This window comes from Silene latifolia, chromosome 5 (genome assembly GCF_048544455.1).
Source record: "Silene latifolia isolate original U9 population chromosome 5, ASM4854445v1, whole genome shotgun sequence".
Lineage (NCBI taxonomy): Eukaryota > Viridiplantae > Streptophyta > Magnoliopsida > Caryophyllales > Caryophyllaceae > Silene > Silene latifolia.
Genome location: NC_133530.1, coordinates 4,626,028 through 4,641,182, shown reverse-complemented (window position 1 = coordinate 4,641,182; position 15,155 = coordinate 4,626,028). Strand labels below are relative to the sequence as shown.

Below are 15,155 nucleotides of genomic sequence, written 5' to 3'. Positions count from 1 at the left end.
TTTTAATTTTGCTTTTTTCTTTATATTTGACGTTCTAGCTTGCATCTGGGACTTGTTTAATTTTCCAAGGAATATTAGTGGGACTTCTATTCTCTCACCCAATAACAAGACTGCAAAAAAAGGAAAGTGGCATGCATCTCACTCTTCCCTATGACAAAAGTAATTATACCACACACAAAAACGAACACATCTTTACACCTTAACATAAAAGTGAACACACAAATTCTCATTGAAAACATGACATATCCGTCACAAGCCTACTCTAGTCAAGTTGAACTGGTTTATAATAGGAATATTTATAATAGTTGGGCCTCAACCATCACCTTAAGGTTTTGGTTGAGTTGGTTCATCTATCATGGTATCAGAGCCAGTGTGACCAAATGTCACGGGTCCAAATCCTGGCAACCTCAAAACTCCTCAAAAACTCGAAGTGGAAACCCAGCACACGGTACGGGGGAACCGGTGCGGCCTCAACCATCACCTTAAGGTTTTGGTTGAGTCGGTTCATCTATCAGTTTAATGGCTAATCCTTTATTGTCAAGTTGTCACATGTTAATTTCTACAGATTCAAGAGAAAGATGATTCGGACAATATCACTTTGGATGAGAAAAACAAGGCAAGTATTGTACGTTTTGATCCTTTACTTATTTTGGATGATGCGTTTAGAATAAAAACATTCTTAGCTTAACTTATTTTATTTATTATTCCATGCTTTATCTTGAAAAAAAAAACAATTAAAAACTTAGTTGAAGGAAGAAGAAATAGTACTTGTTAATTACTCCCTCCATACCACACCAATGGTAACATTGAGACTTTTCACACTTGTCGAGACACGTTTTGCAACGTGAATATCTTCAGTTACACATTATTAAAAATTATAAAAATTTAATATTCTTATAGCATACATGACGATAAATCAAACAAGATCTCACATGACTATATTTTGTCTTATAGATTAAGAATAATATCGAAGATTCCCTACGACCATAAATAGTGCCAAGATTCTCAATGTTACCATTGGTGTGGTATGGAGGGAGTACTTCCTTTCCACACTACTACAAAATGGCTTTGTTGCAACATTTTGCATGTAACATATATTTTTTTTGTTGCAATTTATTGTAAAGATATCAACCAAGCAACACTTATAAAAGAAATGTTGCATTTTACATTAATATGCAACACTTTTATATAATTGTTGCATTTTATCACTATATATAGCAACATTATTTTTTAAGTGTTGCATTTAATGGATGTATTAGCAACACTTTTTAATATATGTCGCATAGGTTATTAATTAGACTAAGTAATAACAAAAGTTTTTTAAAAAAATTAGAGAAAAACAAATTTTTAGTATATTCAAAATATTTAGAAACGAAATTTTAGCCGGGTTAGTGAAAAATCAAAAATAAAAAATTTAGAACCAAATCTAAATTATTAGGGCTTGATGGAAATTAGAGGAAAAAAACTTATCACGGAGTAATAATTTTTAGAAACCAACCGTCAAAACCCTTTTGCTTCCTCAAAGTATTCTAAAGAATTTTATATCATCATCGTCATCGATAATCATCTTCATCTTCAACAATCGTCTACTACCATATTAATTCTTACTCCCTCCATTCAACTCCACTTTACAACTTTGGTTTTTACACGGATATTAAGGAGCGGATTAAAAAAAGTATTAAAAGTACATGGGGAAAGAAAAAGAAGAGGTTAAAAATATTAAAAAAACATAAAGGTGGGGTTTTATGGTGGGTTAGTGTGGGGTTTGGGTGACATTTTTTGTAAATAAAGATTTTCAATAAGGATAGAATTGTCATTTTTTTAGCCAAATAAGGAAACCTGTAAAGTGGAGTTGAATGGACGGAAATGGAATACATGTAAAGTGGAGTTGAATGGAGGGAGTATTTGTTATCGATTCTCACTCTGAAGCGACCGCCTTTGATTGTGCTGCTCTGTTCGATTTTGCAAGCTTCCTAATTGTCTCAGGTATGATGATTCAATCCCGATCATTTCGTTTTTCTGTTTCGTCGACTTATTTTTTTGCTATTCATTATTATTTCCTATTAAATTTTTTGTTGTTTGCTATTCATCATAATTTGTGTTTATGTTGATTTGAGAGTTTGTGAATTGAGAGACTACTTTAACATTGAGTTGTGTATTTCAATTGTCGAGTAGAGTAAGGCCTCTATATGAATGCTTGCTCTTGATTTAGATTATCCCATTTCCCTACTTTAACAATATTCATTCATGAGCAGGCCACTTAAAACATTTAGGAAGACAAAAACGACATTCCTCTAAACAGTGCCAAAACAGACTAGTTCAGTAGCATGTTTGAATCAGACCCTTCTTGCAAACGCCATAACTTGCTCCTTAGGATGATTTAGAATGCCCCACTAGTACCAAATGAAAGCTACATGAATTAGCTACCACCTCCAAAAAGAATTACCCTGATATGTTGCCTGGTTTGATAGATATGTTGATTTTAGTGCTGATAGGTCAGGCTGAAATTCTGCTGTACATTTCAGCACGCAGTGACAAATTTAAGGCACCATAACTTTTTACTAAATATGAACCAGGAAGTGACCCATATGCCAAATCAAATCTAGATGAGTTGTCTACACTCTCCAATTGGAACCATTCAAGAACATGGCATGAATTGAGAGATATCTAGGTTTGAGTAAGTTCAGGTCAGAATTGTGCCGTATAGCATTCTCCTGCAGGGTCTGTTTGCAAAGGCCATAACTCGAGATACACATAAGATATGAGTATGATTCCACCTCTCAGGTTTCGCTAATATTCCAAGGTTTCCAAAAATATAAAGAACATAAAGAATGACTTAGTGTAGCTCAAGATATGATGCAATGAAGTTGCCCCATTTCTGATGTAATTCTCAGAACTGTTCTGAGCTTCTGAAATCCATTTCTTTTTGGCTTGATTTGGGATCACTTGGCCTACCTTGTGTCATGGGCTAAATATTATCTTAACAAAATGATACCCCTCTTGCTCCTGTTTTATTATGTGCAAGAGACATAGCTGAAAAAAAATCGCAAGGTCCTAAGTGAATTAACGTAGTTTTAATTAGTTAAGCATGTTTAGTTAATTAATAAACTCAACTAAAGGTAACATTGATTTGTCGGAAGTCATAACATAATTTAGTTTTGATTCATTTACTTCTATTTCACTTTTCATTGTCCTTTTGTTTAACAGTTCTTGGGATTAGAAATATACTGCATGTTATTTACTATAATAGACGAATTGTAAATTATTGTTTCTTATAATGGGTTTTTCATATTTCTCTTCAAATCAAATATAAATTTATTCCAGAATTCGCGATCGGAAAATGGAAACGAATAGAAGTTGGATGTATTTACCTCGACGATTACCAAAGTATGAATCTGGAGTTGTTGAATTCCTTAATGCATCATTTTCGAAGGTCGTTGTAGGGGTCAAATAAGGTGTCCATGTAAGCGGTGTAAAAATCGATTTTGGTTAAGAAGACATGAAGTTTTTGACCACCTTAAAGCATATGGTTTTGTCGAGGATTATTATTTGTGGATCTTTCATGGTGAGAAACCACTGACAAATGAGTTCACTACTCGAACAGAAGATGAGGGGTTAAGATTTCCCGATGGTACCGATGAGTTATTAACCGATACATTTAGAAATATTTTTGAAGGTTCGACTAACGGGCAAAATGGCCCAAATGATGAAGCTAAAAAATTTTATAGGTTGGTAGAGGATGGTAAACAAGAGCTGTTCCCAGGATGCAAAAATTTTTCTAAACTTTCTTTCATTATTCGACTATTTTTATATAAGACACTTCATGGAATTAGTAATGTAGCTTTTGATGACCTCATAAAACTTTTGAAATAAATGGTTCCAGAAGCGAATCTTTCTGGTAGTTTTAGAGAAGCAAATCTTCCTGCTCACGTAACAAAGACCACCGCCTATCCCAAAGGAATATGCACACTATTGGTGCGAAGAGCTTTGGAGTTGTACGTTAGAAAATGGTAAATGTTTTTACTAAAAATACAATTGTTGTCTCAAAAAAATGAAGTATCTATGGGCGATATTTAATTGGTACTTGCATTCACAGAGAAATGAACATCCGACTAAGGAGGCACCTTCTCTAGCTGAAGTGTTCGAGCGAACTCGTAAGCGGAATGAGGGGAAGAAATATAATGATTCGTATGATGATACTGCCAAAAAAATTGTAAGTTAATATGTTAATAAAGTAATATTGAAGTCCATTTAGTCTTTCCTCCTCCCTTAATCAGTCATTCTGACTCTTCCCTTCCTCCCTATTATCTTCAAAGATCATCATTAACCGCCATTGCTAAGGTTCATTGCTCATTCTTGAATCGTTTTCGGCCTCCTCGTCTCCAGGCCACTATAAATCCAACTAGTCGTCCCACCATTATGGGTAGTTTTATACAAGCATCAACATTCAACAAACATCCATTCAAAATCCATCCCATTTTAGTAGTATATCACACTTACTAATTAATTACTAGGGGGACATTTATGATTGATTGGTCTGTATTTGTTTACTGTAACAAACACATTGTGCGAAAATTGTACTAAAGGTTGCGGTGTGAATATACAAGCATCAACACTTTGTTATTTTTTTTTACCTTCCGAGTTCTGAAAGTGAATGCAAGCTTTATCAAAAACTTTCACCTTACTAGCTCATCATTAGGGTAGATGTTGTGATCTACTATATTTTAATAGGCTACTTTCATAGAGCAAAGTGTTGTACATGCTTGCCTGATATTGGATATGGAACATTATGTAGCCCCAAAAGATGGAATTGACCCTATATTTTATAGTCCTATTTTGATTTTAATTCTAATTGTAGGAGGATATGAAACACTATGTAGCCCTAGAAGATGGAAGTGGCCCTTCAGATGCTTATTTCGGAGTTATGGGCAAGGGGTATGACGGGTTTTGTAGATTATATGGGAGGGGTGTCTCCAATAAGAAGTTGAAAGCGGTGAATGGAAATACATCTTATGTGGTTCCTGGAGAGATTGTGGAGTCACTCAATGCTAGTTTAATCAAGGATATAAGAGAAGATATGGATTCTAGAATTAATGAGAAGCATAAACAGTTGGAAGAAGAACATTTAAAAAAGATGACAGAGTTAGAAACAAATCAAAGAGAGCTTGATGCGGAGAGAGAAAACATGACCCAAGATATTTTGCATAAGCTTCTTGAGAAGTTACCTCCAGAAATCGTAAAACAATATTTATATGAAAGGTATGTCTTTCCTTTACTTATGTTGTTTAGCATTGGAAGTTATTCTAAAATTTACTCTTCTTCTCTACTCCCATTGTACATGTTATGGTAGTTGGTAGTAGGAAATGTTGTTGGATACTTGTGAAAGTTGCTGGGTACAAAGGTCCGTGCTTCTAATAGTACTTGATAGTGTCATCTTCTCTAGAACCATTGTAGTTAAATTTGAGTCCATTAAAAGTAGTTAGTACTAATGTGTCTTTAGCAGGTAAGATAAAAGAAGTTAAAGAAGTTCTGGTTAGATGAAAGTAGTTGGTAATTTATGCTAGATTAATTATTGTATCATACTCTGATATAAGCTATTTTGAATTGGCTTGATGTTAATTATTATAGCATAATCGTTTAGAACCAAATAGAGACCATAGTTAATTCAAGTTAAAGCTTGCCTTAGGCCTTTTCATCGAGATTAACTGATTTATCGGTCTCATGGGCATCTTTTTTTGGGGCATAAACCGTGACTTTTGTTGTTCAATGTAAGCCACTATGTCCATATAAAAAATTCAAGTGTGTTTTTCATTGTTTTTATGCTCATTTACTTCTTTTAAGAAATATTTAACATGTATGGTAATTATGTCATATTCAATGGTGATTTACAGACATTCTTTCTTTTGTCATAGGTCTCATTTTGGATTACCTATTAATGCAGCATTTGAAATTTGGATGCAACTGAAGATGGAATTGGGATTCAACGAAGGCTTAAACTGGCAGAATGTTTAGTTCTTTTATATATCCCAATATTTTTTCAAATATTTTTTGAATTATGTTGGATATTGAATATTTAGCTTGTTTTCTTTATGACAATTTGTATTGTTGTATTACGGAACATGGATTGATTTTTGGATGTTATAAAAAACATATGGTTTTGGTGGATCAATTAATAATTTCTTTTGGTTCAATCATGTCTGTGCAGATAATATTTGTAGTGTTAAAAAGTGGTATAAAAATATTTGTATTTTCAATATAAATAAAAAAGTTGCATTAGGTCTAGAATAGTGTCATCTTTGATAAAAACAAAAGTGTTACGATACAACCAAAATAATGTTGCCTTACTCGGTCATTTGGAAAAAAAAAGTGTTGCTATGATTGGAATAAGTGTTGCGAAATTTTGGAGGGAATGAGAAAAGTGTTGCATTTATATATTGAAAGTGTTGCAATAGCTTCTCAAAATAAGTGTTGCATAAAGGAAATAAAAGCAACATTTTCAAAAAATGTTGCATTTGAGTAGAAAATGTTGCAAAAAATGTTGCAATGAGCTATTGCAACGAGACTTTAAGCAGCATACTTAAAACTGTTGCTTAAACCATAAAGCAACATTTTAGAAGTCTTATGCAACATTTTTGACGTATTGCAATAGAGTCATTTTGTAGTAGTGCCAATCACTCACAAACGATGGATAATAAGGACGTTTAAATTTTTTTTGGTTAAAAATTACAAATTGTGTCACTTCTGTTAGTAACACTTAATCGTATACGAATCCTTCATTAATAGGTCCTAAACTACTAGGGCCCTAGGGCTCAGCAAAAAAAACACCTCAAAGCAATAAGCGCGAAAATAAGTAGTCTTCTCAAATTGGAATATACTATGATTATTATAAAAAAATTATACTTCGTATTTATTTGCGTTTCTTTCAATAAATTAAAGAAATGTTATAAAAACTTCGCTACCCTATATATTAGATTCTGGCTTCGCCCCTATAAATTATTACAGAGCCCGGATTCCAAACAGTTACGTACATAATTAAAGAATGAGGATGAATGAGTATAACAACTAACAAGTGTAGAAGATATTTTTTTTTATTACGACCGGGAATAAATAAAAGGAATGGGTAGAACTGTAGAAGAGTAGTACCATCTTAAAGTTGTTTCCTGACAAAATCAATAATACAGCGATGAATGAGGAGGTAGTAGTTGGCAAGCGGTAACTTAATGGAGAACGACGAAGCAAAGAGTTGACAAATAAATTCTTCAGAAATTATTGTTTAGGACGAGCATATTCGGCTTCTTAAATTGAAAGATGGCTAAATAAGATATAAAAAAACAAGTAGAATACCTTTATCATATCAAACTACACAAACTATTTATCTTATCTTTCTACATAAGATATTATAGGATCTGTTTTAATTTTGAAATTAATATATTCATTTTAAGAGAGACTTATGGAAACTTGTTATATACGTTTTTTTTTTTAAATGAAAAACAATTACGTATAAATGTTTTAAAGAATGACGATGAATGAGAAATACGAGGCTGCAAGCAATGAATATATTTTTTTATTACGACCGGAAATAAATGAAAAAAGACGACTAGTAAAACATCTTGGCTGTTTCCTGACAAAAACAATAATGCAAGTAATTATATATTTTTATTAAAAATTAATAATAGACAACCAAATGAGGAGTTGATCGATAGAGGCAAGTGGTGATAATACAGTACTTCGTATATATTAGTGTAGGACTTGTAGGAAAATGAAGCAAAAAGTTGACAAAAAATCAGACAAACAAACAAATTAAACACCAGTTTAATTTCGAATAAAAAGGAGGAGTTGATCGATAGAGGCTGAGGGTGAGGATGTTTCGGGAAATGAGGGATGCAGGTATCGCTGGAAATGTGGAGTATCTTAAAAAAATAATCGCCGTGAACCCCCCCGACTACCTCGTCACTGTACCCGACGGTGGTCGAAACATCCTCTACTATGGCGTGATTGCCAAGAAAGTCAAGTTCTTGAGGGAAGCTATTAATATTGTGCCTCGAGATGTTGTAAAACAACTCCTGTTGCAGCCCGACAACCTAAATAATGATGAAAACATGCTCGGTATTGCGGCTTTGAATATAGACTATGAGCTAGTCAAGGTTGTTAGGGAATTGTACGAGTCAGTTTCGTGGTCATCGCAGGATGAGAAGCCGTGGTTGCGGTTGAATTCCAAGAAAATGACAGCATTGCACACGATCTTGATAAAAGTCGTTAAGGAGATATTTGAGGAGCAGGAGAAATGTGCGATGGAGATATTGTTAACGGATCCGGAATTTGTTAACTGCACCGTGGTTGATAACTATGGTCACACCCCGCTCTACTATGCTCTCAAGAATGGTTTCAATACTCGTGTTTCGGAGAAAATCTTGATGGCTCCTCTCCCTGCCAATTCTATTTATAGTGATAACTTGGAAAATTACACCTCGCCATTCAGTTTTGCTACCAATAATTGCTCAGGTGCGTGACCTTCTCTTCCTTAGTAATCTTCATTTTGCCTCGTCTTTCATACTTGATTCATTTTAAATTTAAGTCGATTATTGTCGTTTAAACAAAAATTTGTGATGTATGTTTGATCAGCAAAAAAGGAGGTAGCTTTGGATTAACTTAGATCTAAGATCCTAAATTATTAAATTCTAGATCTCCTCAATTTATTCAACAGTGAAAGTCAATGGCAGGCACGTTCTAGGGTCATTAAATTCTAGATCTCCTCAATTTTTTCGTGATTTTATTTTAGAGTAAATTATCAATTACACCCACGCTTAATCCACTTTTTTACATTTACTCCCACGTTAAATTTTTTTAATATTTTACCCCCAAAATAATTGCTCAGTTTACATTTTGCACCCAATATCGGATTAAGCTGAAAACCTCTTACAAAAAGGGAGAGGGGACAAGGTGCCACGTTCCCATGTGCTTCCCCACTCACCTCTTGTGGGTATTTTGTGAGAGAAAATGATATCCGTCACAAGCTTGTTACGGATATCGCTCTTCAATGAGAAGATTTTGTGTTTTACCGGTGTACTCTATAAGTTGGTGTATAATGGTGTTCCCTCTACTATTTCACTAGGTTGAAAGCCATGAACGTTTTTGCTAAACTTACTCCGTTTTAAAACAATTTACTAAAATTACTACCTTAACTCACCTCATGCAAGAAATTGCTCCCAAAATTACTACCTTAATTTCACCTCAGGCAAGAAATCGAACCCTAAACCCTTATTCTGTAAAATTGTCGGGGCCCGATGTAATTAATCGGGGTACATATGGTGGTTTAGTAGTCGTTGATCAGTGGTTTAGGTGTAGGGCCCGAGTTTTGGGTGGTGTTTGTGTGGTCGACGTTAAGCGTTCTTACTTGGTAAGGGGAGGATGGTGGTGGCCGGAAAGTGAAGATTAGACAGGTGACGTGTTCGTGGTTGTGGGTGGTGATTGGGATGGAAGAAGGTGGTGGTGGTTGGAAATGATTAGTAGTTTAATGTGGTGATGGTGGGGTTGTTGTTTAGTAGAACAATGAAATAGAATTATAGAAACATATTGCTATGAACATTATTACATCTACCTTTGTCTATTATCCGAAGTGGAACAAGAAACTTACCAATCGCTCCGGGAGCGTTCGTTATCGTGGATCCTAGTAAATAATAAAAAATCTATATTTAAAAGAAATCGGAAAAAAATCCGAGGAGTATTTGATGGTTTCAAATTCAACCTCGCAGGTGCACGGTTGTCGTCGTGCAAAATTGAGGGTCGATCCCACGAGGAGCTAGGAAGATTACTAATTGTTTTTAGTCTCTTGTTTAGCTAAGTCGATAATAAATGAGAAGGGTTTTTGACTAAACAACTAAACTAAATAAAATAAAATGCAAATGAACTAAAAATGGAAATTAAGCAAGTGAATGAAAATGATGCAATCAATATTAAGGAAAGTCTAGGACCCGACTTCTCCTCCAACAATTGCTCCTACAAGGTTAATTTTCCACTAAGTGGTCGATTAGGTAGTGTTAAAGAGGATGACGGCTCTAATTCGCCAAACACCTTCCTTTCGGTCTCGTGAGTGGACACTAGTAAACGTTTCAAAACCCCCCTATAGGGTTCGAAGGTCGGGTACCTAATTCCGAGTTTCGACTCCCCCAAAATCATGCATTATATCAAGGGTGGCTAAAACTAGACTTAGATTCATTATGCTCCCGTCTCAAATCCGAGTCATCCCACTGCCTCTCTCGAGGATCGATTTCAAACCCAAAATTAGGGGTGTTCTCCCTTTCGGTCTCAACCAAGGTTAACAAAAGACATGCCAAAATCACACCATCCTCCACCTAATTGATTCTCACCAATGGTCAAGGTCAAGGACAAGAAGAAAATTCCAACAAGTCAATAACTCAATTCAATCCTCTTAATTTTCCTTTACCACCACCTAAAATGACCAATTAAATGGGTCTTAACCAAGTAGGAAACTCATGTCGGGGATAATCGAGTCCTAGTTAAAAGACTACTCACTAATCATGGTTATTAAGACAAAATAATTAGTAAAGATAGATTCTTTAAGCATAAACATGATGGGAGAATAAATTCTACTACTACCTCCAATCCAATCCAAATTACCCACTTGCTTTTTAGAGGTCAAACTTTGAAAAGTTTGACAGTTAATTCATAGAAAAATATAAAACTTTGAACGATAAAATTTACATATTTAGTTGTATTATGAAAATATCTTCATAAATTATATTTTTTGCAAAAAAAAAAAAAATTATTTACAAAGAAAGAAAAACGCAAGTCAAAGTGCGCCTCAAAGACCACCCAAAAGCAAGTGGGTAGTTTGGATTGGATTGGAGGGAGTATTAATCATGCAATAAACCAACAAAAATTATGAGGAAAGACAAATTAATCTAAGATGGATAAGGATTGAACCAAAAGACATAAACTTTAACACAAGAAACCCAAAGACTCAATCTTTAACACAAGAAACTCAAAGATTCAATCTTTGGGTGTAAACAACAATGGTGAACAAGGAAAAGATCAACAAGAGAGAGAAAAACAACAAAAAGAAGAATTCTAGCCTAAACAACTAAACAAAACTTTAAGAGAAAACAAAGGTAAACAAATGAAACTAAGGAGAGAAATTATACCAATTCAATAGCAAAGAAAGGAACTTGGATTGAAATAAGAAAGGAGAAATCTTCAATCTTCTTACAACCCAAATACTAGCACTAATAATGATATAATTATCTTGTTCTAAATAGGGAAAAATTAGTAAACTAGTTAGGAGAGATTCAAACTTGGTAAGGAAATTATAAGTCTAGGGTTGTGTCTACAAATGGTTAAGGGATGGGGTATTTTATAGGTTGCACCATAATTAGGGTGAAGTTACAAATGGGTTTCAAAACGCGGAAACGTACTCCCAGCCAGTAACAACTCACGGTCTTATGACCGACTGAGAGTGCATTGACTTCCTCTTCTTCTTGTTGACTTCCAAGCCTTCATGGGTGCTCCCAGCCGAGTGCCCGGCTGCTGGTCTTATGACCGGCTGAGAAGTTCCTGTAACTCTGCATCATTTCTTCACATCTCTCGTTTTCCCAGCAGGGTAGCCGGCTGCCGGTCTTATGACCGGCTGGGAGTCTTTTGTAACTTCACCAAAATGAGTTGAGTTGTATACATTTGGGCTCCCAGCCGGTTGACCGGCTGCCGCCCTATTGGCTGGGACTATAACTCAGCTCATTTTCCTCCTTCTTTCATACTTAATCTAATCAACCCGTCTTCTTGCTTCAATTCTGCCGTTCCCGCCTCAATTCCTACAAGGAGGGCACAATGTCATAGTCAAGGGGCTCGGGGCACAAAAATGCAAGCAAGGACATATAAAACCGACTCAAATAGAGTCGGAAAGTACGAAAATAGAGGGGAAAAAGTGTAAATGAATTCTATATCAGTATTTATAGTTCCTCATTAGCCAATCATTTTTAAAAATGTGGGATTCCTACATGTCCAAGTCTCTTAACATTTGTTATTATGTAATAACAGAGAATGTAGTGAGGTTGCTATTCAAAAAGTTTGGAAAATGGTTGGACAAGATTGATGAAAGAGGATTCACAATACTTCATATATGGGCCGAGCATGGGAAGGATGAGCCGTGTAAAATACTATTAGACGGAGATGATGATGTTGCTGACGGGAAGACCAAAATCTTTAAGGAAATGATTTTTTTGAAAGAAAACAAGAAGGCCGACACTCCATTGCACCTAGCCGCGAGGAAGAAGGAATCGAAACTAGGGGAAATCTTGATACGCGGCTATCAGCAACAATTGAACTTAGTGAAGGAGATAAACCAAGACGATGTAGCTGCTGCAGAGTGCCCTCCTTGGACAATAAAGAACATTCGCGGAAACACACCGTTACATTGTTCCTTATATGCAAAATATGAAGAACTTGCATTAGATATCCTGTCAATCGATCCAATGTTGTGTCAGGTCTTTAACAATAAGAATGAAAGTCCCTTCTTTCTTTCTGTCATGTTTGGATGTCCAAGAGTTTTGGATGAGATCTTGAAAATTGATGAGCCTCGGTTCAAGATGCTTCGTCGCAATGACGGAACCACTGTGCTTCATTATTTATCTGCTGTTCCAGGTACGTTTGTTTACTTTTATACATTAGCGTGTACTCCCTCCCATCAAGACCAAAGGTAACATTGACTTACTTTTTGTGAGAAGAAAAGTGAGTCCATGTTACCTTTGGTCCGGATGGGAGGGAGTATAAAAATGGTTCATGTACCTGGCCAGCTGGCCTTCTTGCTTTGTTTGGAAAAAGAACTGATATAAGTTTATCACGAGCGCAGAGAAAACATGCCGAATGTTGCTTAACAAATACTGGTGGATTCTCAACTTGAAAGATAATGAAGGAAAGACGGCCCTTGAATATGCCAAACGCAATGACGTTCCTTGGCTAATTAATATGTTGAGCGACCCTTCTGTCATAGAAAAAGAAGACTTCGATTGGATTAATGCATGTAAAAGAGAGGAAGTCGATGCTGTTCTTACCTTTGTTGATCACTGTCAAAACCTACAAATTCTATGTCGCGATGCAAGTGATACCCCGTTACACCACATTAAGCTGCCTACTATCAATGCTTACCGTTCTTTTCTTGAAAATTCGTCGATAGCAGAGCTTAAGAACAACATTGATATTGACGGTGCAACACCATTACACCGTGCACTACAGAGAAAGGATATGAATTTCGCTAAGGCACTTTTACTTGACGATGAAGTCCAGCGGACAATCAAAGACAATAATGGCAAAACTGCCATGAATTTACTCGCCTCGCTTTGCAAGGAAAATGAAGATTGGGTATGTTTTAACAACTTATTTTCTGTGTTCACTTTTTGATGAAAAAAAATTGGTTACGATTTAAAACTTGTCCAAAAATTGGATTTGTGATTAAGTTTTGAAGTTCAAAACTAAAAGTTTCTTTTAAATGCTACGATTTAAAACTTGTCCAAAAACCTTAAAATGCGCCATGGGCTATTATCGGATTACATATCATAAATATACTATATTATTGATAGGAAAATGACGATGTTTGATACAACTTGTAGGCTAAAATGTGCAAGCTAATTAATGTGGATCCAAACCTGAATACAAAATTTCTTCAACAAGGGACTAATTTGGACCAAATGAGAAACACCCTTTCAGTTGTTGCTGCACTTTTAGCAACAATTACATTCGCGGCAGGATTCACTCTTCCTGGTGGCATCAACAGTGATACCGGGGAAGCAGTTCTCGCAAAGAAAGTATCTTTCTTAGTATTTTTACTGGCTGATGTATATGCAATGTGTACTTCCATATTAGTCCTCTTTTGCTTGATATGGTCTATGGTTATGGATTCTAATAATCCTAACGTGGCTCGAGTATTGATTGATCGTAGTATGTACATACTAATGCAGTCCTTATATGCCACCTTGTTAGCTTTTATGACCGGCATCTACACGGTAATACAACACAGTTCCTTATGGGCGGCCATAGTTATCTTCGTCATGTGTTCACTCATTGGAATCGCGGTAAACAAGTCCATATTACATTGGGTGATTTCCAAATTAATTCCTGGTATAAGTCCGGAAAAGCAATATCAAACACCAGCGAACGAAGAGGTAACTCATTTAGCCCATTCTTTCACTTTTATATCATTCTTCTGTAATTATATAATCTTTATAATTTCAATCTCTTCTCTTCTTCAGTAATCCTAGTCATTAGATCACTTATTACATATATTTATACATTGTGTTATGCCATAATCTTTGGAAGATATTGGAAATTATAATTAATTAATTTACTCTTTTGATAGGAAATGGAGATCATAATTGCGAAAGACGAAGAGAAGACAATCAAGTAGATTACTATACTTGTAATTTTCTCTACAAAACGAATCCTTGTTACTCCCTCCTGGCCATTCACGGGATTCATGGAGGAGGGGGTGGTCGGTCGGGGTTGAGATTTGAGTTAGATTTAATTTTGTGTTGGTTGTGTGTGTGACATGAGATGGGCAAAGTCGGAAAGAGTCGAAAATTTGTGATTGGGTATCTACATTCCAACTTGTATATATAATTATTTCATTTAAATTTCCGGTAAGTAATGAACCGGTTTTATGGTGTTTGAGTGTTTCCGCCATCATGGTGTTTAAGTGATGAACCGGTTTTATGGTTGTAAGTGATGAACCGGTTAGTCATGTAATCATTTTCAATATATTTGGTGATAATAATTAATATTGCTTGCTATACTTTACTTACCACTGTTATTCTTAAGAAGTGTAATTTTATACAATGAAACTTCATGTAATCATGTACTCCCTAGTCTCTATTTCTTAATTCCTATGAGAATTCAGACTTAAATTGGCTTTGTTTTACTAAATTTAAAATCAAAACGGTGGCTGAAACTTGAAAAATAGCTTAAATTTAATACTCCTTCCATTTTTCTATTTTTACCCCATTTGCTTTATTGACCGTCTTTTTCGACATCTATATATTACTTTTTTTTTTGTAGAATTTTTTTCTTAATAGATTTCTTGATATTAATCGTAAATGTTTTAGTTTTATAAATAAATTGTTTTTATTCTCCTTATTTACAGGCAAAGTTCA

The 15,155-nt window shown here is 35.1% G+C and overlaps 2 protein-coding genes across 2 annotated transcripts; both read left to right on the top strand.

Moving 5' to 3' along the window:
• The first annotated feature begins 7,874 nt into the window (after nt 1-7,874).
• On the top strand, nt 7,875-12,713 carry LOC141654701 (uncharacterized). The gene is made up of 2 exons (XM_074461822.1): nt 7,875-8,502; nt 12,052-12,713. The coding sequence occupies exons 1-2, from the start codon at nt 7,875-7,877 to the stop codon at nt 12,711-12,713; spliced, it is 1,290 nt and encodes a 429-aa protein (XP_074317923.1).
• A 155-nt stretch (nt 12,714-12,868) lies between these two features.
• Nucleotides 12,869-14,461, top strand: LOC141655818 (protein ACCELERATED CELL DEATH 6-like). Its single transcript, XM_074462856.1, has 3 exons — nt 12,869-13,371; nt 13,620-14,171; nt 14,366-14,461. Exons 1-3 carry the CDS (start codon nt 12,877-12,879, stop codon nt 14,411-14,413), a joined length of 1,095 nt encoding a protein of 364 aa, XP_074318957.1. The 5' UTR covers nt 12,869-12,876; the 3' UTR covers nt 14,414-14,461.
• The last annotated feature ends 694 nt before the right edge of the window (nt 14,462-15,155 follow it).

Excerpts from the sequence above, each read along its gene's own strand:
- LOC141654701 (XM_074461822.1), top strand. The coding sequence starts at position 7,875 with ATGAGGGATGCAGGTATCGCTGGAAATGTGGAGTATCTTAAAAAAATA. Across the intron at positions 8,503-12,051 it reads TGCTACCAATAATTGCTCAG|AGAATGTAGTGAGGTTGCTA; the intron begins GTGCGTGACCTT and ends ATGTAATAACAG.
- LOC141655818 (XM_074462856.1), top strand. The coding sequence starts at position 12,877 with ATGTTGCTTAACAAATACTGGTGGATTCTCAACTTGAAAGATAATGAA. Across the intron at positions 13,372-13,619 it reads GCAAGGAAAATGAAGATTGG|GCTAAAATGTGCAAGCTAAT; the intron begins GTATGTTTTAAC and ends TACAACTTGTAG. Across the intron at positions 14,172-14,365 it reads AAACACCAGCGAACGAAGAG|GAAATGGAGATCATAATTGC; the intron begins GTAACTCATTTA and ends CTCTTTTGATAG.